Source organism: Talpa europaea, assembly GCF_964194135.1.
Source record: "Talpa europaea genome assembly, chromosome: 11".
Classification (NCBI taxonomy): Eukaryota; Metazoa; Chordata; class Mammalia; order Eulipotyphla; family Talpidae; genus Talpa; species Talpa europaea.
Genome location: NC_140078.1, coordinates 51,652,376 through 51,679,299, shown reverse-complemented (window position 1 = coordinate 51,679,299; position 26,924 = coordinate 51,652,376). Strand labels below are relative to the sequence as shown.

Here is a 26,924-nt window from a genome sequence, read left to right as displayed (position 1 = left end):
TCCCTCTGCTTTCTGGGAGTCTTCCGATCATAAAAATATCACAGCTGCAACCCATCCTCTAATACATGTCTACAGCTGATGTCCACTAATGTTATCACCTATGTTCTCTTGTAAATATTTTACGGATATAAGACCTCAGGTCTTTGAATTACTTTTTTTTTGTATATGGAGTTAAGTATGGCTCTAGTTTAATTTTTTTGCATATGGCTATCCAAGTTTCCCAATATGATTTGTTAAAGAATCTCTCATATATGGTTATAGCTCCCTTGTTAAAGATTAAAGACATGAAATAAAGGCAAAAATAAACAAATGGGACTACATCAAACAAAAAAGCTTTTGAGTTTCAAAAGAAACCACCACCAAAAATAAAAAACAACACAAAAAGGCAACCCTATGTATGGGGAGAAGTTATTTGCACATCATGCATCTGACAAAGAGTTAGATTTCTAAAATATACAAAGAACTCATACAACTCAACAACAAAACAAACAGGCAAAAAGACCTAAATAGACACTTCTCCAATAAAAACATTTCATGTGGCATGCAGTCACATGAAAAAATATATTCAGTGTCACTTATTAAAAGAGCAATACAAATCAAAACTACCTCACCCCTCCGAGAAAGGCCTGTATCAAAAAGAGTGGAAATAATACATGTTGCTGGGCCTCCCCCGTGGCGCAGCGGTTGAGCTCTGGGTTGCGAAGCTGCCAGCAGCCTCTGCAGCGCCAGTTCAATCCCCAGCCACCGGGTGAGGGTCCCACAGGGCGTGCAGACCTCTCCTGCCACCCGCTGCTCCCCTAGGCTGTGTGCTTCGTCAGTCTGCCTGCTCTGCTCCCCGCTCTGGCTCTGGTGAATTCTCTCACCCTCCCGCGCTTCTGACTGTACCGAGTGCTTATATAAATAAACAAATCTTAAAAAAAAAAAAAAAATACATGTTGCTGAGGTATGGAGAAAAAGAACACTCATCCATGGTTGGTGGGAATATAATTTGGTACAGCTTCTATGGAAAACTGTATGCACATTCCTTAAGAAGGTGAAAACAGAAATACCATATGATCCAGCATTATCTCTGGCTAGGTATTTACCCCAAAATTATTAAAGCTAAAGCACTAATATGAAAAGATGTATGCACTCTTTGTTCAGAGCAGCATAATTCACAATATCCAAGTCATGGAACCAACCTAAATGTCCACTAACAGTGGACTGGATAAAGAAATTACGGGATAAACATATATATATATATATATATACATACACACATACACGTACACACACACACACACACACACTCAATAGAATACTACTCAGCTATTTTTAAAAAATGAAATAGTGCCCTTTGGGACAAAATGGATGGATCGTCAGGCGATTTTATTAAGTGAAATAATTCTGTTACAGAAATATAAATAACAAAAAAAAACCAGAACAAGTACAGCAAAAATAATTCTTAGACTTTGAAAAATACACTGGTGACCAGCGGGACTGGGGGAGAAAAAACGGGGGGGGGGCTAGGAAAGGGCTAGGACATCAGCACTGCAGTCTGGTGGGGGCTGTGAAGCACGTGCGCACAGGAGGTGTGAAGTAGTATTCCCAAAGTTATATAGTCATGTGAAAGACTGAAAAATTAATAAAACTTGAGAAAGTTTTTATAAAAAGATACTGAGAAGATTAAAAAAAAATCACAGAATAATGTGCTTTTGAAGCTTTTAGCCAAGATCAAAACTTTCATGTGTCACTAATTACGTTGTGTTTTTTCTTAAAACTTCTAAAGTCCTTCATGATTATTCAAGAGATTTTAGTTGCCAGGATATCTAATTTTAAGGGGAGGGAAAAGTACAGTTAGAACTGCAAAGAATGAAGAATACCTGAACAAGGAAAACCTTTTATACACAAAACGACCAAATACCAACTTTGAATTCAACATCCTGAATACTGACTTTCATAACTTAAGTCATTTCTACAGTCTTATTACACATTTAAAGTGAATCCTCAGGTTCACAAGTCCACAAAAGCTTTAAAAACAGTACACTATATTCAAGTAACAAGAAATAAATAAAACATGGTTTCAAACACGATGTGAACATGATAAAGACTAGAAAAGTTCTAAATGTAATTACCCAAAGCAAAAATTTCCAATTTTTCAAGTGTGATTTAAGCAGTAGCTGAAAGTGTTGCAGCAATGTCTTGGAAATTTTTAAATTTACAATAAAGTCATCACTGCCTTCAAAGAAATAACTACCAAAAATAACAGATTTATCACCAAGTCTAGGAAGCAACTCTGTCCAACAATCCACAACTTCAACTTAACAGAACATTTAGGTAAACTTGTGAATGTGCACTTTGAAAAGCTGGCATACTCTTTCATGAGACTGGCAAAGTGGGTTGGGAAATACAACTTTAGCTATCACCTAGGAATGGGATAGTGTTTCTTCCACACCCACCACCACCTTAAATACAAGGTCCTTTATTTTCCACTGTGAAAGGCTTAGGGTACAAAGGAAGAAAAGAGGAAAACTGTCTACCTGTGGTAACTCCTCCATGCTCTTGTGTTAAAGACAGAAATAAAAAGTATTGCGCAGCACAGGTGTAAAGAAACCGTATGAGGTGATGGAAATGTTCTAAAACTGCTTTGTGATGCTGGCTGCACAACTGTTAAAATTACTAAAAATCACTGAATTGTACACTACAATGGATGGATTGTTCTGGTATGTAATTTATACTTCAAAAAAGCTATTAAGAAAAAATAACCAGCAAGGCCTAGAGTAGGACAGTGGAGCTGCAGAAAGGAACGTATCTAAGACCCAGAGACATCCAACACATAACTGATAACACATTCAAAATATAGCTCTACTTCCCCGGAACCTCTAGGAAGCCTATTAAGTGTCCCTTCTTTCTCTAACATGTTCCTTAAGAGCTTCTGGTCTCCCTTTCATTTGGTCTATACTGCTCTAGCAAGAAAGAAAAAGACCTCTAATCGTTTTTATGATTCCTTCTGGAAACGAAATATATCTCGTACACATGGAAATAGCAGAAAAGTTGACAAGTGATTTTGTGGAAATCAATCCTCTTTATCCAGCATAAATGGGCACGCATGGATACCTGTAATTGATTTCCCAAGTCACAACCCCCCACAGCACTTTATGTAAACCTCTCTTAGAATCTTTGGAACTTACATTGTGGTTATTCAGGAACATGTCTTAACCAACCTTTTTAATACCCCCTCCCCAATGTCATGAGCAGTATCTTTCACATTCTAGAAACTTAATAAATGTTCTTTGGATGAGTGGCAATTATTTTCCTACTCAAATTGAGGCGTATCAATTCTATTGTCAAAGGGTACAATTCCGTGTCCTACTGGACAATCGCTAATAAGCTCTTTTCCTAGTTGAATGGTGGATGACAGTGATAATAACGACATGGATAATGAACAAATGTTAAACTGACCAATGGTCAGGCAACCAGATAGGTTATAATACAAAACAGTTCAGAGCATTAATACCCAATTTCTTTACCAGTCAACAGGTTTAAAAAGTCCTTTTATTAAGAATGATTTTAAACTTACAGTTTTTTGGTCTATTACTCAAGTGTCTAAAACCCAACATGTTTGCTATTGCCATCAATACCACGGCAATATCAATATTCAAGGCAGAAAACGTCAAACCTTTGAGGTTTCAAGAAAATTACCAAAAAAAGGTCCGAGGAAAATAAACAGAAGTGACTAGTATCACAGAGAAATCAACCAACTAATGCACTGGATAGGACAACATGAACAACTGAAATTACATGAAACCCATTCACAGCTAAGAACGTTGAAATGTTACTTTCCTTCCAATTAACAACTTCCAGAATGGATCTAAAACAGCAAAAAACTGAATATTTTAGGCAAGATGAAACAAATTTAGTCTAAGTTAAGAGTACCATGAATTGATGGATTTAAGTTCTCTGGCCTCTGAAGTCTGTGTTCAAATCCCACTCAACAAGGGGCACATCCCCAAATTAGCCAGCCCTTCAAAGATAGTGAGATCCTGTACTGGAACAGACTCTAAAATACTCGTTATTGGCAACTTTACAAATTTGACTTAAAAATGGTATGCCGTCATCATCATCCGTGGCTCTGAAACAACTTTTAAACATCCAGTGTTTTTAAATTTAAGACCTTGCACGTGCTTCCAAAATGATGAGTCAAAATTATTTTCTTATACATACAGAAACTGAAATGCATTTCATTATGAGATAATTATTCCCAGCAATATATCAGTGGCAAACTTTTGAGTTTGGTTTGTTTCTCTTCACCAGTACAGTTCTCAAGTTCTTAGGAGTTTCCTAGTCATTTACTTGAACATCATCTACGGTAACACTCAAACCAAAACCACAATAAAGAGGGTTGGCCTCTGAGGGATTCTACATGTAAAAAACATTACTCATAAATAAAATATAATCACTATTGCTTCAAATAACACACATTTCTAAATTTTCATGCCATTTGATGGACTTCCCTGTTTGAGACAGCAAAACACAATCTATGAAGTTCCCAATGAGGTTTTTTTTTTTAACTAAATTCATTCTGTGACAGTAAAATTAATTATGAGGCAGTATTGAGTGTTCTTGGGCATTTTTATTCAAAAATCTCTAAAGAATTAGTGGAATTCATGGTATAGTTCCACCATTAATTGGACCAATTAATCCCAGAGTTATTTTCTTTTAGGCTGTCCTATACCTCACTTAATACCAGGTGTAAATAAAGCAAAGAAGCCCTAACAAGGTACATTCATTTAGTCCAAGAACATCCAGTCAGAACTTTGGAGTACTACCACACAGTCCTATTAGAATGGCACCTACTCAAAAACCAGCAATCTATGAGACTTTTGGCAATCAACTTTAAAGTCTTCAAGACTCCACTAGGTACTTTTTCTTTCTCACACACACCCCTCAGTGTCTACCCATTAAGAGACACTGAAAATAGTTCAACTTGAAACTCTTAACATCACAGCAACAAATTCCAGATAAAAGTCAAAAGATGACCAGAAGACCACAAAATGAGCTTTGACATTTCGTTTAAATGTTAAATCTGGAGTAGTACAACTCGTTTTGATACCAGATGCAGTTTACTACCTTCATGTAAAGGAAAAGGAATTCTTTCAACATTTTTTTTAATACAATAAAGCTTTAAACACAAACTTCAATATAGTCGCACTATTCATTTCACCATTTTGCAAAATCGTCTTCCAGTCACCACTCTGCATAAACTAATTAGAAAGGGAAAAACACACACACACAAACTGACAGCTCAGCCATCCAAAAAACGCACTTTATCAAACCCCAGTGTTTATTTTCAAGTGCAAGAAAATAACAGACATTTTGCAGCACAAGACAGGAAAAGCACAACCAGAGTTGCTGTACTACCACCACCACGTTTCTCGAAGAGCAAAATAATTCAGGACAGGCAAATTAAAAACATTCTGCACATGGCAAAAATAAAAAGGTCTCATGTCCTACAACCCGGAGCAAACGCACCGTTCCCTCTCTTTTTGAGCCAATACCAGCAAGCCAACAGATACAAATGTCAAATAATAAATCCCGTGTCTGTTTAAAACACGACGAAAACCTGGAAAAATTCCCTCCCATAAATCACTTAGTGCTCATGAGGCTTTGCACCCAATGTGAAATACAACCGGAAAAAAAAAAAAACACACACACACACAGACACATCTCCCACCCCCTCAAAGACAGAAAAAAGCGGCCATCAACAAGTTGGAAAGGCAGAAAGTACAGCCACCCTCTCCCCCCACCTTAAAAAAAAAAAAAAAAAGTCCTTTAACAAAAGGTAACACAGATCTCCAAGTACCTGGTGGAAGTGCCTTTCCTCACATCGCAGATGCTGCATTTGAAGGCTTCGGCGCTGTTTCTGAAGGTGCAGACGCTACAATCCCAAAACCCTTCATCTGCGGCAGGTTTCGCTTGTCTTTTTGGCCTTCGGGGGAGCGAGGCGAGGGGACGAGGGGGGGGGAGACACGGGGCAGGAGAGCGGGGAGAGCAAAACACAGGCGCTGGTGAGCCGCCGCGAAGCCGCGGAGCCCAGCGCAGGAAACTTCGCCCGGGCGACCACCCGCCGGCCCTTTCGGGGGGCCGGAGGAGGGGCGGCGCGGGGCGCGGGGCGCGCGGGGGGCCCGGGGCGCCCCCCGCCGGCCCCCGGCCCCCTCCCGGGCCGGGCCGGGCGCCTCGCCCGCAGGCGGCGGCGGCGCCCGGGAAGGGCCGCGCGGGCGCAGGAAGCGGGCGGACCCGGGGCCGGAGCGCGGGCCGGGGGGGCCGGCGGGGCGCCGCGTGCGGGCTCCGGAGGGCGCGCAGGGGCCGCCCGCGGCCGGCGCGGGGAGCGGGCCGGCCCCGCCGCGCTCCCCTCGCAGGCTCGCGCCCGCCCGCCCTCCCTCCCCACCTGGTTAAATCTCCCTTTGTCTGGGAGGAGCGGCGGCGGCGGAGGGCGCTGAGGAGGAGCCGCCATGGCTGCGGCGCGCACGGCCGCCGGCCCCGAGCGGGAGCGACACCGCCTCCCGCCGCCGCCGCCGCCCGCGCCGCCTCCCCCCGCCCCCGGATCTCCATCTTAGCGGCGCCTCCCCCCGCCCCGGGTGGCTCCGGGGCCTAGTCGCCGCCGGCTCGCCCGCCCCCAGCCCGCCTCCCCTTCCGCCCCTCGCGCGGAGCAGGTACCTGGTCGGGCTCTTCTTGTCGCCCATGGTCATGGATGGGCTGTACCCCCGCCCCCCCCAAGCCGAAACCGGCGCCGCTCGGAGGAGAAACGCCGTCCGGGGAGTCGTCGCGGAACGGCCCCCCTCCCTCCCCCGCGCCCGCCCGCCCGCCCTCAGCCGCTGGGGCTCGAGCTCCGGCCGCCGCCGCCGCCGCCGCCGCCGCCGCCAGTCTCCGGACGAGACTAGTCCCCGCCAGCGCCGCCTCCGCCGAGTGACTGACGAGGGGCGGGGCCCGGCGCCGCGCGTCACGGCCGTGCGGCCAATGGGAGGGCGGCGGCCGGTGCCGCGAGGGCGGGGGCGGGGCGCGGGGGAGGGCGGGGCGTGGCGGGCGTGGGCGGGGCCGGCGGTGTGCGTGCCCGGGAGTGTGTGCGCGCTGGGGGCGCGCGTGCCTGCCGGTGGCCCCGCGGCCCGGAGCGGCGGAGCGTGCGAGCTCGGCGGGGCGCACGTGGCCGCGCCCGGGAGAGGGCGGGGGGCTGCGGGCGGTGCGCGGCCGCCCGTGGGGGGCTGTCCTCGGAATCCCGGCCCCGAAACCGCCTCGGGGAAGTAGTTCCGCGCAGTTTGCGCGCTCCGCCGAGGCTCGGAACTGCCGCGCCGAGCGCAGCGCCTCGAGGCTTGCGGTGCCCCCCGGGCTGACGGCGCCTCTTCGGCCCTTTCCCCCGCGCCCTGCCGCGCCGCCGCCACGCGGAGCCGAAAGCTCCACCGAAAGCCCCTGCCCCCGGCCGATACGTCCGCGCAAGCCCCTTCCCAGGCCCCCGACGCGGAAGGGGGCTGTGCAGAAAGGGTGTGGCACCGCTAAAGGCCCCCCGAGGCCGGACCCTGAGCTCCAGGGCGTTGACTCGCCGACTCCTGCTTGGGCACCCCCAGAGTCTAAATAGGGCGTTTCCCTAGGGAAGTTGCTGTTCAAATCCTGGCGGCCCCATGCCAGCAGCCTAACCTTGTGCTTCGGCTGCTTCATCACCAAAATGAGGCTACATAACTCTCCTCCTAGAGTTGTTTTGAAAATTTAGAGACAAAGCTCGAAAAGCAGGCAGCTCAGCGCCTGGCACTTAGGAAAGACGAATACAAAGTATCAGGTTGAGGACGGTTGCGACTGAGCCTGGCTTGTTGCTCCCCTCCCCCGCTTTAGAAGATTCCTGAAGATTTGCCAAACTGACTTGAAAGTGACTCAGGCCCCTCTACCCAAAGGCAGCAGGGAGTCGTGGTAGGGGAGGACCCCAGATTGATAAGATAAAAGTCGAGGTGGTGCTGAAGCCCTGGATGGGGATAGGGACAGGGTCAAAGGATGATACTTGAAATTGGGGGATAGGGGTGAGGGGAGATAAAACAGGCCCTCAGCATCCACTAAGATAGGCCTTATTTATATGCAAATACGAAGCGGGGTATCATCCGGACTGTTCTGTCGAAAGAAAGCATACGAGAGGGTGAGCCCAGAAAAGCTCACTGAGACGGAGTGCCCAGGAAGCAGGAAGTACTAGGGGTCCAGGAATCAGAAGGGAGAGAGTAAAAGCAAGAGGGAATGTGTATAGGATAAGCTTAATCAGCACACACCCTGGAGGGCCAAGAGGAACAACTCTGTTGAGGTAGGGTCAGCAACCTAGACTTGCTCCCAACCCTGCCATCTCTTGTAGGGAGGGAGGAAAAGGAAGAGGATGGTTTGGGGTGACAGGGCCAAAGGGACCAGAGAAAACCAAGGAGCATGCACGAAAACCATAGCCCAGAACCGGCAACCACAGCCACTGGTGTCTGCTTAGATTCTGCCCCTGGCATGGAGACACTGAAAGAAATGGGACATTAAAAACTCCCAACCGGAGGAGTGTCCTCTGAGGAGGGTAACTGGGAGCAATGGGTAGTGGACTTTTATTATTATCATTATTATACCTAGAATAAAATGCACAAATGCTCTGAGCTGTGCAGCACAGTGAATTTATAGATAGATACAAGCACACGCTACACCATTGTGCCCTCTATCCAGATCAAGATACAGAATACCCACCTCCCTGAAGGTAAGCACTATTCCAACTCCTAATGTTATGGAGAGGAATTGTTATAGAGCGTAATCTCTGTAGAAAGGGGAGATTCCATGTTCCCTTCTCTCCTCTCCTCACCACAGTGAAGGCTGGATCTGAGAATCATGATAAAGATAAAAAGACTTGAAGAGGAGACTTGGAGGAGACACATGGAGCAGTAAGACATGTGAAGAAGAAGCCACGCTTGCTTCTTGGCTTTGGACTTGCACCAGGGACTTGAGGGACATGGAAGAGACACATGGAGTTGAGACATATAGAGAGTCTTGGAAGAGATGTGAGTAAAAAAACCCTTGGGGCAGCTGACAATGGCAGCTGTTACCTTGATTTGTACTTTGATTTTGCTCCTTTCATCCCAGACTTGCCTGGCCCCTTCTGCTCCTTTCCTGCGGTTCCCTGCCAGAAGGTACCTTAGTCTTGTGGCAAGTTTTCAGGCCTCAGCAGCCCCACTTTAGGCCAACTTTGTTTGGCTGGGCATTTATCTACGAGGGGATGGGTAACTTTGAGTGTTTCGTTGGGAAACTATATCCTTTCTCTTCTTCCCTCTGTCTACACACTGATCTATTACAATTCTTTCGCACAAGGAGTATGCTTTGTCTTTATGCAGCAGATGGCAAAATCTCACCAGAGTGTGCAAGTTTGGGGGTCCTGGGATACCCCCTCAGTCTGTCTGCTAATGCTGTCAGCAAAGATTATCTTTGCTGTTCACGAACATCATATACCCAGGTCATCTGGCATTTACTCGTGTATGGCTGGTACCTTTTGCTCATCATCTGTAAAATTGCTCCATATTGGTACCTATGTTACTAATTCATTTTTGTTTGTTTGCTTCCATGTATGGTATTTCATTGCAAAAACAGCTTTATTTATCCATGGAAGATTGTTTTTTTTAAAAGTGTTTTTATGTCTTTGTCCTGTTTTACCTTTCAAAAAGAAAAGTTTTATGCTTATAAGTAAAAATAAGCTCCAAAATGGAGAACTAATTTCTAGGAACATATCAGACCCACACAGCACCATGTGGTTGTAACTACAGAGGCTCTAATTTCATTCACACATTAGAGGTAAATATCTGCTGAAAGTCTCCTTGTAGTTTACTGGAGCCAGAGGAGACAACTTCTGGCTGTAGTGCAACGTGAGTCTAGACAGAGCCACACTATAATTCTAGAGTAGTGGTTTCTATTGCTCCAGGATAGGGAGCTTATTTTATTCCAGGGTGTTTCTTTGGAATAGCATGAGGTGAAAGGAGGAGAGGTAGTTTGACAGAGAGACTCTGTTTCTTATCTGGAACTTCCATTTCATGTTTCATTTGAAAGAATGGTTCTACTGCTTTAAAAAAGCATTTGAAATCCATGCTTTTAGAGCAGCTGCTGCTTAGAACCTCTCCCCAAGAAATGTCTGGTAATACCACAGATATGTAGGGCAGATTAAAAGACCAGACTTCCTTCCCTTCATTCAACCCACTTCAGGCATACTGGAATCTTTGCTATTTCTGAAACAATCATCTTCCCACCACAGGGCCTTTGCACTTGCTGTTCTGCCTGCTGGGAATGCTTTCCCCAGATAGCTACAGTTTCAACTGCTTTACTTCCTTCAGATCTTTTTTCTAAAGTCACATCTTTTAGTGAGATTTTCCCTGATTACCCAATCTAAAAATTTCATAGATCAAACCACAGTGATGATGCCTTGTGTCCCCCTTAACTGTTTTGTTTGTTTGTCCTTAGTACTTATCTAACCTAACATATAGTTTGTGTATCTTGTTTGACAGATCTTTGCCCCAGTAGAATATAAGCTCCATAATAGCAAGGATTTTTTTTTTTTTCTCTTTTTGCCCCCTCCCCCAACTAATACATATCAAGTGCCAGAACAGTGCCTGGTAGCATGTGTTAAAGAGAATTTCTCACATTTAACAATAATTTCTAGAGCAGCAACTAATTGCCATGCCCCCGTGCCAGGGACTAGAAGATCTGGTAAACAAAGCAGACTTGATTCCTAATCTTTTGGTATTTATATTCTACTTGAGAAGCCAGATAATTATGATTGTGACAATTGCTAGGAAGACAAAGTTCAGGATGCAAGGGAAGAGGATACTGGGGTTGGGGAGGGGTTGATGCAACTAGTGGGGAGGAGTGGGGGCTCAAAAAAGTGAAGATTGCCTAGGAGATGAAAAGGGAAGAATGTTTCGGGTGTGACTCCTTAGAGAAGCTGAAGGCAAACTGTTGTGCTATGGCCAGAGCTCTGTGGGAGAGGAAAAACCAGCCTGGAGAAGTGGCCCTGGGGGAGCCCCTCTGCAGCAGGGCAGGCTGGGTGGGTAGTGGGATCTTTGTCCCGCATGCCAGAAAAGTCACTGATGAATTTAACAAGAATGCATGTCTACCTGGGACTGTCTGCAGTCAGCCTCAATAAAGGAGATGCTGGGAGAGGCAGAGCCTTGGGGGTGGGGGGTGGGAGGTTGGGTGTTTAAAGCAGGAGTAGAGGGAGAAGGGGGCTGTGGAAAAGTTAGATTGGCCTAAGGACAGCTCCAGTGTGCCTCCCTCCTTTCTTTTGCTTAAAAAAGGAGCAAAGTAACTACTGGTGCCAGACAAAGGAAGGGTCTGGAATATTATCAAATTAGCTTTCTACTAGTTTTAAATTTACAAACACTACTCCCAGTGGGAAATCTAAATACTAAGACTAGAACTAGCAAGGACTGCTTGCGAAAGGTATTATAAACAAGGGAGAGAAAAAAGCCTTTCTCCAAATGCCTCCTCCTGCCTCACCCATGTTATGCACTTCAGGGTCTGAGTATAGTTCAAGGTGAAGTTTTTACCCACCTGAAGTCAAGGGAGAAAAATAATGGATAAATATGTGAATACTTTCCTATATTCAATTAAGTTAGCAACAGCTTATTCTCATGAAGGGCTATTTTTTATTCTGAGATTATGTCCTTCCCATTTTTTTCACGTTGTAGTGTTATTTAATTGCCCCCCTTCATTCATAATATATATTTATGTATTAAGAAATTTTAAAAACACATGGGACTTTCTCTTTAATGTTGTTTTTTATATTTGTTTTTTACTTGATAATATCTCCGAAATATTTGTTTTTAAATTTTTATTGAAGTAACATTGGTCTACACTGGATTCATTACATCAGTTTTCTAAATAACAATGAACATGGAGCGCATATATTTCTTCAATTTAGTATTTTCTTGTTTGGGGGGGGGTACAACCCTAGGAGTGGAATAGCCGGGTTATATAGTAGTTCTGTTCTTTGAAGAATCTCCATAATGTTTTCCATATTAATGCACCAGATAATGCACCAATATAAATTCCCACCACCAGAGCACTAGGCTTTCCTTTTTCCCACATCCTCACCAAAGCTTGTTGTTTCTTGTCTTTTTTTTAAGATTTACTTTTTTTATACTAGAATTGGGGTACAGGCCAGATGCCCAGGAGGGTAAAAGGACTCACTAGAGAAAGAGCAGGGAACAGAACAGGCAGACTGACTGAAGCACACTGCTGAGGGGAGCCGCAGGCGAGACAGGAGAGGTCTGCTTCGCCATGTGGGATTCTCGCCGGCCGGCTGGGATTGAACCCGTGCTACAGAGGCTGTGGACAGCTTCACAGCACTGCGCTCAACCACTTGCATCACCAGGGAGGCCTCTCTTGTCTTTTTTATAATAACCATTCTCATGGGTTGAACTGATATCTTATGGCAGTTTTGTAAATGCCCCATCTCTCACACAGAGTTGTGGCAATTGTATGAGATAGTAGCCTCCCTTTAAATATCCACAATTGGCCACAATTCACAAGTTGACAATTCTGTATTGGTTGCCCAGCCATCTCTCCTCCCCGATTTTATTCTTGAAGTTTTAAGGACACCAAGATCGAAATGATTTTAATGAAACTTTCAAAGCTAGCATTATTGAGGGGAAAAGGAAGCATAAAACAGTGCTAGTTGGTGATTGAAAAAAGTACCCGAGAAGGATGGGAGCTAGCACTAATTATGATTTCTAATTGCTAAGATTTAATGCCCTACTTTGTACTGAATGTGCCTTCAGTAGTTTGAGAGAGAGCACTGTCTCCTGAAGCATCTGACTACTGCAGTGTCTCAGAAACTAGAAAGAACCCAGCTTATTTCCCATAAAGACAGGTTTATGCTGGCCTCACTGGGCACATCTGTGGAGTCACACTAAAGAAAGGATTAACTTCTGAAAAAGCAGCCCTAGAGTCAGAGAGGTGGAGCTTCCCTGATCATCTGTGTTTGAACCTTGACCAGATTTTGCAATCAGTTACAATGTCACCTGTACATGTGCTTATCAGAGATGTGAAGTTTTATTGATCTGCTGCCTGCACAGTAGGAAATAACACAAGTCAAAACAGCTCTGGGTTATACCTCTCATCATTTGCAAGCATTAATTCAAAATAGATCCAGACCTAAGTATAAAACTAAAACTATATCACTTCCAGAAGAAAATACAGGAGAAATCCTTTACTGCCCTGGGAAGACAAATATTTATGAGCTCTGCTTAAAAAATAAAAACTATAAAAGAAAATGTTGATAGCTTGGAATTTATCAATTTCCCTCTGGAAAATGACTTAGCAGTATCTTATGAAACTAAATGTTTACTTAACATAAGAGCCAGCAATCCCACTGCTAAAGATTTATCAAGAAAAATAAAAACACATGTTTACACAAAAACCTGTACTCAAATATTCATAGAAACATTATTCTTAGTCACCATTTTTGGAAACAACCCTTCAGCTGGTGAATGATAAAGCATAATCCACCCATACCATGGAGTACGCTCAAGTACTACTCAGCTAGCATGAACAGACTACTGGTGCATGTGCACAGCTGAATCTCAGATGTGTGGTCCCAAGTGAAAGAAGTAGTTTCACAGGGCACATACTATGTGATTCTACTTATGTAACATTCTATAAAAGGCATAGGTATAGGGATGAATGTAACAGATGAATTGGGAGCTTACGAGTAAAGGAAGGATTTGACCTCAAAGGAAGGGGCAGCAAAAAAGAATTGGGGGGTTGATGGAAGGAGTTTATATCTTGATTGTGAAGGTGGTTAGAAGAAAACACTTTTGTTAAAATGCAGACCTGCCTGTACCCCAAAAAGAAAAACTTATATAAATCACACCTTAACATATCTGACTTTTGATTATTCTAAATTGAAAAATTCTCTATGCCGCTACATTTCATATTGTCTGGCCCTCTAATCGTAATAACCACAAAACTAGCGTTCTGTAGTTTGCTGTGTACCTGGCACTGTGGGTAATCCTATGCTTTCCTGAATGTTCTTTTCAGTAGTTCACCCAATTACAGCATAATCCTCAGAGTCATCCCTGCCTCCTTGCTTTAGATTATAGCCTATGTCACCCGGTTCATCAGCTTGCACTTGACCTTCAGTATCTACCCTGAATCTGACTACTTCTCATTATCTCTATTGCTGTCACCCCTGTCCAAGCCTGAACCACCCTTTAGCCCCTAACTGACCTCCCTGTTCCCCTCTTGTTTCCTACTGCTTGGTTATGGTGTGGTTAGCATCCCCAAATCTTGGTTATTTATCCAGATCATCAGTGATCTCTAGCTGAGCAGCATGCCCACTGCAGGTCAGCTGTGGTTCTGTCCCATGTCACCTCCCCGCAAGTCTGGGCTGCCGAGTAGGCTTTACCTTGGACATTGTTGATCTCTAAGATAGAGGGAAAAGAGTTCTGGGGGGGGTCTCGCCTTGTGGTTAACTGCTGGTCCTGAGGTTGCATGTGTGTCTTCTGCTCAGTCATTGGTTAGCCACATGGCCCTACTCAGTGACAGGAAATACAACTACCATGTGCCTAGGAGGTAGAGAGCAAGAAATCGTTAGTAAATGATCAGTTTTTTGAGTACCAGGATTCTTTAAAAACTCTTCTCCAAACAGCAATCAGAAGGATCCTTTTATGATGTAAATGACAAAAATCACTCTTCTGATGATTTCTCATGGCACTTAAATTAAAATGTAGAGTCTTGATCCTAGCCTTCAAGGCCAGCTCACCTCATCCACCCCCAACTCAGCGCCAGGCATACAACCTCTGCTGTTTCCTGCCATGTCTGGCTACCCCATAGGGCCATTCTGCCTGTTCTCCCCCAGATGTTTCCATTGCTTCCTTTCTTCATTATCCAGGCATCTGCTAAATGCCCCTCTTTAGAGAGGACCTCCCTGCTTAAGTTATCTTAGCTGAAATAATCCCGTCGGTGCTAGCCCCTTATCCTGCATGATTTTTCTTTACACCCTGTCACAAGGTGATGTATGATTTGTTTTTCACCTCACTATTTCACTAATATTTTATTTCTATCAGGATCCTGGGCTTTGCTTTACTCTACTCTGCATCCCCTAGAACAGTTAAAGGAATGTTCCTATATAGAGCAGGAGCGCCAAAACTATTTGTGGACTGAGTGGAGGACATTTGTACCTGTTAGCCTAATTGAAACCCCAAATGATCTAGTGAGATAAGAACTATTATCATCCCATATGATAGGTGAAGAAATTGAGTCCCTGTCCTGAGTCAATTTGAATTCAAACTCAGCATGACTCTCCCCAAGTCCATCCCTTAGACCCCCTTTTCACTTGTGCCTCTAAAGCACAACAGTCACTGAAGGACTGGCAGGCTTGGGAGATGCCCGGGAAGGTGGGCAGTTGTGGTAGTTAAGTCCAAGTGCTCCATTCTGAGAGCTCAGAGTCTTCAAGGCAGAAATGGTTTCTGATCCTAGCAAACTTCATTTCTGGGCCCAGGTTACTATGAGTTCCCACCAAGGCAGACCAGTCACTCATGCCAGACCCCAGGGAATGAATGATGCTGTTGGCACCACTCCAGTGTGACAAGAATATGAGAAAACAGGGGTTACCTGCCCCGGGGCAATTTCCTGCATTAGCTCAACAATGTCTATTGACACCTGGGCACAAAAACTGCTTCCCCAGCAGCTGGTACTTAATACTTAAATCAGAGCATGGAATTTGGAGGATTGGAAAGGAGAGTCAAGACCATCCATCTAGGTCTGTCGTTTTCATCAGAGACAAAAACCCAGGACACAGAGATTATTCAGTGCCTTCACGCACACGGCAGCCCTTGATCCTTGTAGCTTCTCGCTGCCGCGAGCTACCCTCTCTTCCCTCTCCTCAGGGGGACGACCTAGAGCTCCAACCTAGCACCTGATTCACCCACAGCCATGGAACCATGAGCAGGATTTTTTTTAAGATTTATTTATTTATGCATGAAAGAACTGGGGTACAGGCCAGAGGTGTGGGGGTGAGAGGATTCACCAGAGCCAGAGTGGGGAACAGAAGAGGCAGATCTACTGAAATATGCTGCTGAAGGGAGCAGTGGGGAAGACAGGAGAGGTCTGTTGCGCCATGTGGTAGTTCCCTGGCCAGAGGGGGGCGGGGGGGGGGGGGACCGAGGATGGTACTTGTGCTACAGAGGCTGCAGATAGCTTCATAGGTTGCATCTTAACCCCTTGCACCACCAGGGAGGCCCCATGTACAGGATTTTAATCTGGGTTTCAAATCCTCTCTGATGGCATGTTCTCTCTATCACACCACAAATAGAAACTTGAGAACCCAAACATCCTAGGATTTGATCATTTAAAATTACATTAATAAAGAGGCTCACCCACAGGAACACCTAATCTTGGGGTCTACTTACATGTTATGACTGAAATATGTCTCCCCAAATTTATACATTAAAACCCTAACTTAGCCTCAGTTAGGGTATTTGATGACAGGACCTTCAAAGCAGTGATTAAGTGAAATGTAACTATTCAGTGGCCCCTAGTCCCATGTGTCTGATGTCCTCCTGAGGTAAGGAAGAGACTTGAGATGACACAGAGAAGGAGGCTGGCTGCAAGGACAGAGGTCTCAGGAGAAACCAACCCAGCTGACATCTTGACCTAGGATTGGCAGCCCCCAGACTGTGAGGGCTGTTGTTTAAATCACCTGTTGTTTAAATCACCTGCTCTGTGACATTTGTTATGGGAGCTTGAGCTGACAAATATGCATGAGCTTCCAAGTAGCGGAGGTGACCTGTGGGATAATAATAACCAACATATATGGCCTGTTGTCTCAAGTGAGGTGTGACTCACTTGAGGTATTTTAACTCAATGAATCTAACAATAACCCTGTAGCGTAACTTCTGTGATGGCCCCTTTATATAAATAAGGCAACTAAGACAAGGAAAAACCAGTTGCCCTGAGCCACACATTTGGAAAGTGGCAGGGCAAGGATTTCAACCCAGACATGTGGCTTCCAGAACCCATGCTCTGAAGGATCTGGTTAAATTAGTTAACATTCCCATCTTCCAGATGAGGAGAAGACATGACACTCACACACTTGCCCAGTGTTCCAGAACCAGGGTGTGGTGGAACTAGAATTCTGAGTTCTTTGTACTTCATCACAGACTGAATCCTTGGAACACAAGAATCCTGAAGGTGGTGGAAAAAGAAAAGGCACCCACATGAAGGAGTAAGCAAAAATCTAAGTATACAAAAAAAAATAAGTTTACAGGGGAGAGGCATCTGATAAGGAAGTATGGGCCGCTTGAAGGGTGAGGGGAGATAGTAAAAGTGAGTCAGACTCTGGTAAGGCTAGGAAAGGCTAAACATAGAAACAACAGAGCTCCGGGTTGGGGGGGGGGGCGGCGGGCATTGTACCAATCACCTCCCCCATGGCTACTGCTGCTAGATAGAAGGGAAGTAAGTTGGCAGGATTTACACAGAACTCCTGACTCCAAAGTCCTCTCTTTTCTTTCTTTTATTTTCATTTTTGATAGCTACCTCCAAGGTGCCTACTATGTGCCAGAGATCAGGTGCCAACACCCCTGGGGTGAAGGACACAGGCCTTGGCTTCTGGCACAATCTGGGGGAGACACAGGGAAGATCATGGTAGTGAGGGCTGTAGCTTCCAGGGGATTGTGATTCCCCCTCTGTGTTCTTTTATCCTTGGATGCAATAGGTCCTTGCTTAAAAGATTCTTGGAAACTGCAGACCTGAGTGAAATAGCAGGCAATGAAAGCAGATTCCCAAATCACGTTTTGTTGCTCAGGGTCCAACAAGATTGTTTTTTCTCACCAATGTTATAATGGCATTGAACACCTGAGGACCTGTTGTGTTTTCACCTTTCCCAAGCAGATTATTGGGCCTGTTTTCTTTATATTAAGGAAGAAATGTGACAGAGGCCTGCTGGCCTCTGGTCTCTTATGTTCCATCATTTCAACACTCAGAGTTCCCACAGGAGAACTTAGGGGAGGTGGGGGAGAGACAAATGTACAGAAGAAGGAAGCAGAGGGGACGGCTTTTTCTGGACCGGGAAACACTTTCCAGGTGCTGAGGGAGAGAGAAAAGAGAAGAGTTGATGAGAAAGAGAAGACTAAGTGCTGAGAGCAGAGGGAATCCTTCCACAGAGAGTGTGCAGGAAAGAGGCAGACCCCAGAACCAGAGAGCCACTGGATGTGCCTGTGCAGATATTGTCCAAGTCTCTCTCACAGAGATTCTAGGAACCTAGCAAAGAACTGGCCTTGCCAACATGCCTCCTGTGCTTGAAGAGGCCATAAAGAAAAACAGGGATGTCTACATCAGCCTATGATGAAGAGATGCCCCAACACCAGGCAGACACCTCTCAGTGCCTTGACACTCGGAAGCCTAGAACTTTGAGACAGAGCTGAAGATAAAGCTGGTGCCAAACTGATTGGGATTGAGCTGAGGCGGGGGTTTCAAAATAAAAATCAATGGGGGAGAGATGAAAAACTAAAAAAAAGTCATTCCTGGCATGCATGAAATCCACACCTGCTGTGTGATATGCGAGGCAAACCAAGGTTCCTAAGAACATACCAGCTAGCCAGCGTTGTCTAGGAGACAAGTCAGGGAGGACATTCCAGGCCAAGGGAATGGCACATGCAGTGCCTGAAGGGGCCGTGAGTCATGGGCCACAAAATATGTGCTGGTACATCGAGTACAGGTGGAGTAGTACAGGTGAGTCCAGAGAGGTAAGCCCCACCTTGAAGTATCTTAAAAACTATGCTGACCAGTTGGATTTTATCTTGAAAACAAGGGTAGACTATCAATACATTTTAATCAAGGAAGCTTCAGGGTTAGTATGAGTTTTTAAATCTTTTAGGAAGTAATGTATTAATAGATGGTGGTGACTTGGCTTAGAGTGAGGTAACATGCGGAAGAACAGTAAAAATGGCAAAAAATGATAAAAGATAAGAGAGTTAGTAAAAAAAAAAAAAGCAATGAGGTTTTTCAATAATAGAATCCAATGGACTTAATTCATGATTGGACTTTGGGATGAGTCAAGTATGCTGTCCATGATGATGACTTTGGTGACTCAGTGAATCATGATGGTATTAAAAGAGATAGAGTCATCAGAAGGAAGGCTGTTAGGAGGAGACATTGAGTAGAGTTGTAGAGGTGATGAATTTGATGTCACTTAGGATGCTTTTGGCTGCAAGTAACAACACCACAAAACAAAAACTTACAGTGAGGAAATGTACTATTAACATAATTGGAAGCACCAGTCCCAGACAAATGTAATCAGCTCGTCATTAAGGACCCAGGCTTCACCCTCCTCTTGCTGGGTCTGACCTACCCCTCATGGTTGCAGATGATGGTCGCCACTCTGATATTACAAGACAGCAACATCTGAGGAAGGAAAGGAGCCATCTTTCATGTGTCTTTCCAAAAGGGAGAAAAACCTTTCCTAGACATCCCCAGCAATCTCTCCCTCATCATGTCTTACAGACTCCATCACATGCCTATGCTTTCAGCAATCATGGACTTTGGGTAACATTGGGAGCGCAATGGCAGTTGGGGAGTTCACCATCACCACCTACGAGGTGTCTGTGGCACGTGCAAATGAAGATATCTTGAAAATAGTTGATAATAAGGATCAGCGATCAGATGTCATATCACTGAAGATAACATAGAGGTACTAGCTGAAAACAAGGCAATGGATGAGCATCTATGGGGAAAGGGGAAGAGAGAAGAACAGGCGGTCTGTTTTAGGGCTTACCTGGAGAAGAGAAGGTATAGTAAAATAATTGAGAACTTGGTTCTAGATTCGAACAAACCTAGACGGGAATTCTAGTCCTGTTGCTTATTGGCCCTGTGATACTGAGTGAGGCTCCCTTCATCACTCAGAGCCTTACTTTCCCTGTCTGTGAAATGGAGCCACTGAGTCCTGCTTCTCGGGGTTGCTATGAAGAATTGATAAGAAAATATACACAAAGCCTCAGCAGCCCACGGCAGCTGCCCAGAGTCATTGTGAAGAAGAGGACAGTCCAGAGTAGCTCTGGGAAGGAGTGGCGGGGAAGCCAGCCAACAGCCAGGATGGGACGGTGTCATTGAAGCATGGAGAGAGCGCCTTTCAAGGAGGAGAGAGTGGGCAATTATGTCATCTGCTGAAGAGAATTCGGGTCACAAGTGGACCAAAAAATGCCCTTTGGATTTAGCAATTAGAAGGTCACTGGAACCCTTGACAAGAGCACTTTGAGTGGAGTGCTGCGATTGGAAGGCAGGAAGCGGGGGTCAGCGCCAAGCCCGGCACTCAAGTCGCCTTTGCCATTGTCAGTCTTTTCACTCCTCCAGGAGCGGCTTCATTTTGAAAATTCCCGTTTTAAGTCAAGCCTCAAAACTACTCACTCGCAGTTCAGTAAACAGTAAGATTCCACAATCTGTGAATGAATCGATCCCTCTTCCTCATTTTTATTTTTCGTGTGGATAAAGCGAAGGTGGTTGTTTCCTTTCATTAGAAATGTGTTGCATCCTTTTGGAGGGTGTGTGTGTACATTGCCATTTTATTGCTATAGGGTTCTTTTTTATGTAACATATTTTGTAACCATAAAAACAAACAAACAAACAAAACAAGCAAAACCCAAACAACATATGTGCTTTGCATTAAATTCAAAAAGTTCAACCCCCTCGCTCTGTGCATACTTTTGAGGTAGTGTGGGATGAGGAAACCCCTAGAACAACCATGCAACTTAGCAAATCCTCCCATAAGAAATGATAGCAGTTGCTTTTGAGTCTGATTTGGTCACACGGATCATATTTGTTCAGGGCTGTCATTAAAAGCTTATTTTTCCCATTGCAGAGTGTCTTCATGTAATGCAAACGTGGGCAGCGGCTAAGCACGCTCAATTTGGTGACCTCCTTCCTGCTACCCACCTCCCCCTACAGACTCTCCCAACTCCCCAGTGACTGATCCCTCATGCCTAGCAACAACGGCAGCTGCTACTGTTTCTTGACTCTCACTAGAAAAGTGGGCCTGGAGCCAAGTCTGCTGTCCAGGGCTCCTTGTGGAAGATGCTAGAAGAGCACCACACACTCTCACTGTCAGTGACCCAAGTTTATCACCTCTGCCGAACATCTGGATTGCAGCACAAGGAGTTCAAAGGTCCAGCGTCTGTGTCTGCACCTGGCCTTGCTATTTAAATGAAGCTGACCTCAAAACAAACACCAGCTTCTATGCTGTTATTTATGCAGAGGGTCGGATGCTAAATATAAATGTTAACTCCGGCATCTTCTCGGCATAGGGCTTTGTGACTGACGGAGGCATATGAACCATACGGCGCTACCCAGCTTTTCTCTGACTACTAAACTCTTTCCCCAAGCGGGCTGAACTTTTGAATGTTAGTTTATTTTAACAATATAGTAACTCCCTTTCACCCTTGATTTTCCAGTTACCAGGTGGTTGGACAGTGCAGAAATGGTGTCTCCCATTCCTGGGAGAGGCTCCTGAGCAAACTCCTTATGATATTAAGACATCTCAGAACTCATTGCGAGGGCTGGGAGCAGTCAGGGGAGAGGAGGCAGCATAGCACCTAGAGGAAGATTTGGGCTGTCAGTTCTCAACAGCCCTGGGCCATTATTCCTCCTCTGAAATGTCAGCGAAAGAAGACAGATGAGTGGGGGAAGGGCAGGCATGGCTGAGAGCCACAGAGGCCAGAACAGGTAGAGCAGAGAAGAAAGTGTTAGACTATGAGATTCCTGGGCACAGGAATGGGCCCAGCTTTTCTGTTTCTAGAAGGAGCTAAAAATAAAGAGGGTATGATTTAATTCCCACAAATATTTATTAACAAATTGTAATTATTATCCAATGTAATCAATGCTGGGAAACAGGAACGTGCAAAATATCATGGGGTAAGGAAAAGAAAAGACTCTGACCTTGACTAGGAAACTTACTAAAAGTTTTACAGAGACAAAAAGTAATTGAATAGAGCGATCTGATCATTTCTTCATTCAACAAATATTTCTTGAGTTCTTTTATGTCAGTACAGTATTGGAAACCAGGCAGATATTAAAAAAGGTTACTTCCCACCATGGACCCCTCTTTCCAGAAGGTAGACCACATGCGTGCTGGGTAAAGGTCCCTGGGAAATGCTCTCTTGGAGAGAACAAGTCTATTCAAAAGGTTAAGACAGGTCCTCTCTGGTGGTGCAGGGGTTAAAGTCAGCGTTATCAAGCTATCAGCAGCCACTGCAACATGAGTTCAATCCCTGGCCAGGGAGCTACCCACATGGCGCAGCAGACCTCTTCTATCTCTCCCGCTGCTCCCCTCAGCAGTGTATTTCAGTAGATCCTCCTGTTCTGCTCCCCACACCGTCTCTGGTGAATCCTCTCACCCCCCAGGACTCTGGCCTACACCCCAGTTCTTATATGCATAAATAAAAATAAATCTTAAAAGAAAAAAGGTTGAGACAATCAGATAAGTCACTTTAAAGATTTTCATGGGGGTTATGAGCAGGAGAGAGCAGGTGATTAGATAGGGACCTCGTCCAGTTTAATGGTTCTCAACCAGGCTCAATAACATCCCCCACCACACCACCCAGAGGACACTTGGCAATGTCTGGACACATTTTTAGTTGTTGCAGTGGAGGAAGGAGAGTGCTGCTGGCAGCTGGCAGGTAGAGGCTCAGATGCTATTAAACATCCTGCAGTGCACAGGACAACCCCCATAACAAAGAAGTGTGGAGCCCTAAATGTCATTAGTGCCTGGGTCAAGGAATTCTAGTTCTAGGCATAGGAAATTCTTTGGGGAAGGAGTGCGGTTTGATTTGAGAACTAGAGGATGCTATGAATCAGAATGATGAGTGTATCAGAAGAAATAGCAGAGGGAATGAAGAGTTTTAGGAACTTGAGCTTAGGAGGCAGGGTAGATGGCAGATGCTGAAATGCAACATCTGGTATGTACACAGAGTGACTGCAGGGTCTTTTGTGAAGTGTGGACTTTATTTGAAGGGCATGATGGCGAACACAATCACCCCTGCTCTCCCCCTCACACACACACCTTTGACCCAGATGGACGTTTTTAAATCCAGTGATGTGATTCAATTTGCTTTTAGAAAATCAACTTTAACAGCAATGGAGATGATTGGAGAGGAGAGATTAGGAGGCATGTGAGCAGCTTTTATAATACAGAAATGATGAATGAATGTGGCAGCAAACATGGGGAAAGCTGCCACAGCCTCCTTTAAATAGAAAAAAAAATGTATACTTGGTGATTAATTGGTTATTGGGAGAGAAGGAATTGCTTAGGATGAGTGAGGTTTTCAACTGAGGGCTGGTGTGAATGGCGAGGAGAAGTAATTTGTGGAGGATATCATTCAGTCATGAAATATGACGGTCCTGTGGGGCTACCCAGGGGGCCACATCCTGTTCCCAGAGAGAAAGGTGGATATGACACTGAGGAAGAGCTGCACTGGGGGTGCAAATATGATCATCACTAGGGCCCACAGGTGGCAGCCAAAGTCATGGAAATGGAGAAGGAATTTAAGGAAAACACCCAGTGGGAGAGGAGAAGGCCAAGGGCAGAATGTCAGATTTCATACACAGTTCAGAGGAAGAACGAGAAGAGCCCACAAAGAAGGTACCACAGCGGTAAAGAGAGAGAGCAGTGACGCACCAAGGGAGGCCCTCACTTTAAGGGTAAGAAACCGGTCAAGCTGTCCAATGGAGCAGAGGTTAATCAGGATGCGAAATTTGACCAAGTCATTGAAAATGTCAATCAAGATGTCATTGGTGACCTTTTCAAGAGCAGTTTAGCTATAATGGTGAGTGTGGAATTTATTTAAAGACACTTGATTATCCAAATGTAGAAAAAGAAAATGGAAACTTTATACCTCAGCAGAATTGGAATAGCAGTCATTTTCAGAAAAGGAATATATCAACTAAGTAGCAGAACACAGGTTAACAATAGGCCAAATCAAAAGAACAGTAACTGTATATTAAAAAAGAAGTTTGGGGCCTCCCCTGGTGGTGCAGCGTTTGAGTGCTGGGCTGCAAAGCTGCCCGCGGCCTCTGCAGCACTGGTTAGATCCCCGGCCACTAGTGAGGGTCCCACATGGCACGACAGACCTCTACTGCCCCGCCCGCTGCTCCCCTCAGCAGTGTATTTCGTCACTCTGTCTGTTTTGTTCCCCGTTCTGGCTCTGGTGAATTCTCTCACCCTCCCGCGCTTCTGACTGTACCCAGTGCTTGTATAAATAAATAAATAAATCTTAAAAAAAAAAATAAAGATTGGAAGGAAGCATTCTTAGAGTCAACTTGGCAGTTTAGCAGTGTCCACATGATCACGAAATGGCAATTGTGGAGCTCCAAGGATCACGTCTTCATATGACAATACCTACAGCAGGAAGGAAGACCAACATGAGGGTCATCGCACACTCCTCTCTCCTTTTATTGGGAGACTTTCCCTTATATCTCATTGACCAGAGCTCAATCACATGCTCTGTTCTAGATCAATTAAAATAAAGGTAAATTGGACTGCGGTAAACAGCTTGTACCTGTCATGGTTCCTCCCTGGGACTAGGCACATCACTATCTGGACAGGATTGGTGGTGTATTCATGAGAAAGCAAGGGAATGTTGGGGTGCGGGCCATCAGTGCCTGCAGTAGGAAAGCATCTTTTAATAGGGTGAGGAAAGCTATGGGGGTGTGAGGGCCGGCCAAAGACCTTACAGAATGAAAAAAAAAAATACAAAAACAACCCTTGGAGAGCTCTGAAAGGAATGATTGACTTTTAGAGTTGAAATTCACAGCAGAGACATTATGACAGCCACCATTTATTGCGTACCAACTTGGGAAGAAGACTGATTGTGGATCTTACATCATATATTCAACAATACCAAATGTAGGTAATAATTATAATGGTGGTGCTGGCAATAAAGTGTCCCTACTGAATGCCAACTATGTGCCAGACACTTTACATTCATTATCTCAAAGAATCCTCAAAGCACAAGTGACATAAGTGCTTTTAATATTTCCAATTTATAGAGCAGAAAATTAAAGTATGTAGAAGCTCAATAACTTGCCTGAAATCCCTCAGCTAATAGCATCCTCCTCCGGGCGGCATCATCCCAAAGTCAGCACACAAAGTCTTTACTGTCTCCTTAGATAAAAAGAAGCCACTGGGAAGTTGTGCTCTACTCTGGAGTAGAAGTTATGGTATATAAGAATGCAAAAGAAGTGGCCTGAGTACTCTCTACTTACCAGTATTCTGAGTTTTCATTCTTCCACACAACTTTGCAGCTAAAGCAAATCCAATGAACAGGTGATATTCAGAAATGGCATTAGCACAGTCATAATCAAAACCGTAATCCAAAGCAGAGGGAATCTGAAATAACGTTACATCCATCTAAGGCTACCCCGTCCAAAATGCACCATGGGGTGCTCCAGGATGTGAAGTGGAATATGGCAGCTTCTTCCTCTGGGCAAGACAGTCTGATACCAGTACACGCCTGGGTTGGAGAGTAATGGGGAGCCTAGATTTCAGTCCTCACTGTGAAAAGCACAATAAGAAATGTCAGCCCTGACCCAGGTCTTGTCTCAGGTTCTCAGAATGTTTTCAAGTAGTTAAAGCAGAAAGCTGGGGACACATACCCCCCAGTTTAAAGGGAAAGGAAGTTCTGAGAAATCTTTTTTTGTTGTTGTTGAATTACTTAAATCCTGCAGTTCAGCCTGAAAAGACTCAATTAAGAGGAGTTGTAGGAAAACCTCAGAACCAGGAAAGGCCCAAGGCCATGTTCAAAAAGCTTTCAAAAACTGTTAGCAAGGAACAATTTTGTTTAGTTCACAAAATTGGCATTGACCCAGCCAACACCTCTCCCCTTAACCTCATCTGTCAGCCTCATTCATGACTCCTATAGTGCAAGAAGACAGAAAATTCAGTGCCTAAGAGGATTGAGCTATGGTTTCAGGTTTAGAATTGGCCACAGTACCTTGAAGCTGGTGACCTTGGCCAAATCACTTAACTTCTCTAAACTTGTTTCCTTACAGGGCTGTCATGGTGCAGAAACAGGATAATGCGGTATACAGCACTTTACATAATGATTTTCCAATGGAAAATGGACAATGCACATTATCATTATTATTGTTATTTATTATTATTAACCAAAACAGTCCTGGAAGAAAGAAATTAGACGTGGTCAGTCCATCTGCCTTCTCTTCTTCAACCATATGGGTTACAGCTATATGGTAAGAACTACTAGATGTATGATAGAGGTGGACAAAACTTGATATTTGTTACATGTTAAGCATGTCTTATACAAGAGGTACTGAGCTAAGTATAGTGGTGTAGATAAAGGTAAAAAAAAAAATTACTGCTGATTGGTGAGGAAAAAGTAGCAATAAGTCATCTGCTATTATCAGTTCAGAAAATGTTCTGGAGACCCTATCTTTCCTCTCAGCCCTATTTCTCACCTGGAGGGACCAGCCCTCCATGTCAAAGCCAGACCCTGACTCGTCCTGAATACAGCTGATTGGACCAGAGTTTAAACCTGACTGCACAAGCCAGTCAGGTTCTCTCCTGGGAATATATAGCTAAGTGGATAAGAATTCAGACTCTAGAGGAAGTTAATCATGATGGGAGGGAAGGTAGTCATGATGGGGCGAGGGGTGGGGGGTGTACAGATATACAAGAGAGCTGAGCCTTCCTACTTGCTACATAAGCTGCTGCCCAAGTCACAAATTGTTTAATAAAACCAATTAGAGCTTTAATAAAAGAAAAAGAGAAGAAACTAAAAGTGATATAAACTCAAGGCTGGTGGAATTCTTAGCCTTGGATATTCCAATTAGTATGCAGAGACTTTTGGAGGAAAGCAAGCGATGATGCGAAATCAGTAACTCCAAGTCAATGAGAGAAAGAG

The 26,924-nt window shown here is 44.7% G+C and overlaps 1 protein-coding gene across 1 annotated transcript in view; it reads right to left on the bottom strand.

Annotated features, from left to right (window-relative positions):
• The window catches only part of RYBP (RING1 and YY1 binding protein), a gene marked incomplete at both ends in the record, with an annotated part of 80,796 nt that extends 74,068 nt beyond the window's left edge, over window positions 1-6,728 (bottom strand). Inside the window, 2 exons of the mRNA XM_084248124.1 lie at window positions 5,843-5,968; window positions 6,697-6,728. Of these exons, the coding sequence (XP_084104250.1) occupies window positions 5,843-5,968; window positions 6,697-6,728 (158 nt within the window). The remainder of the gene's footprint in view (window positions 1-5,842; window positions 5,969-6,696) is intronic.
• Window positions 6,729-26,924: the final 20,196 nt, after the last annotated feature.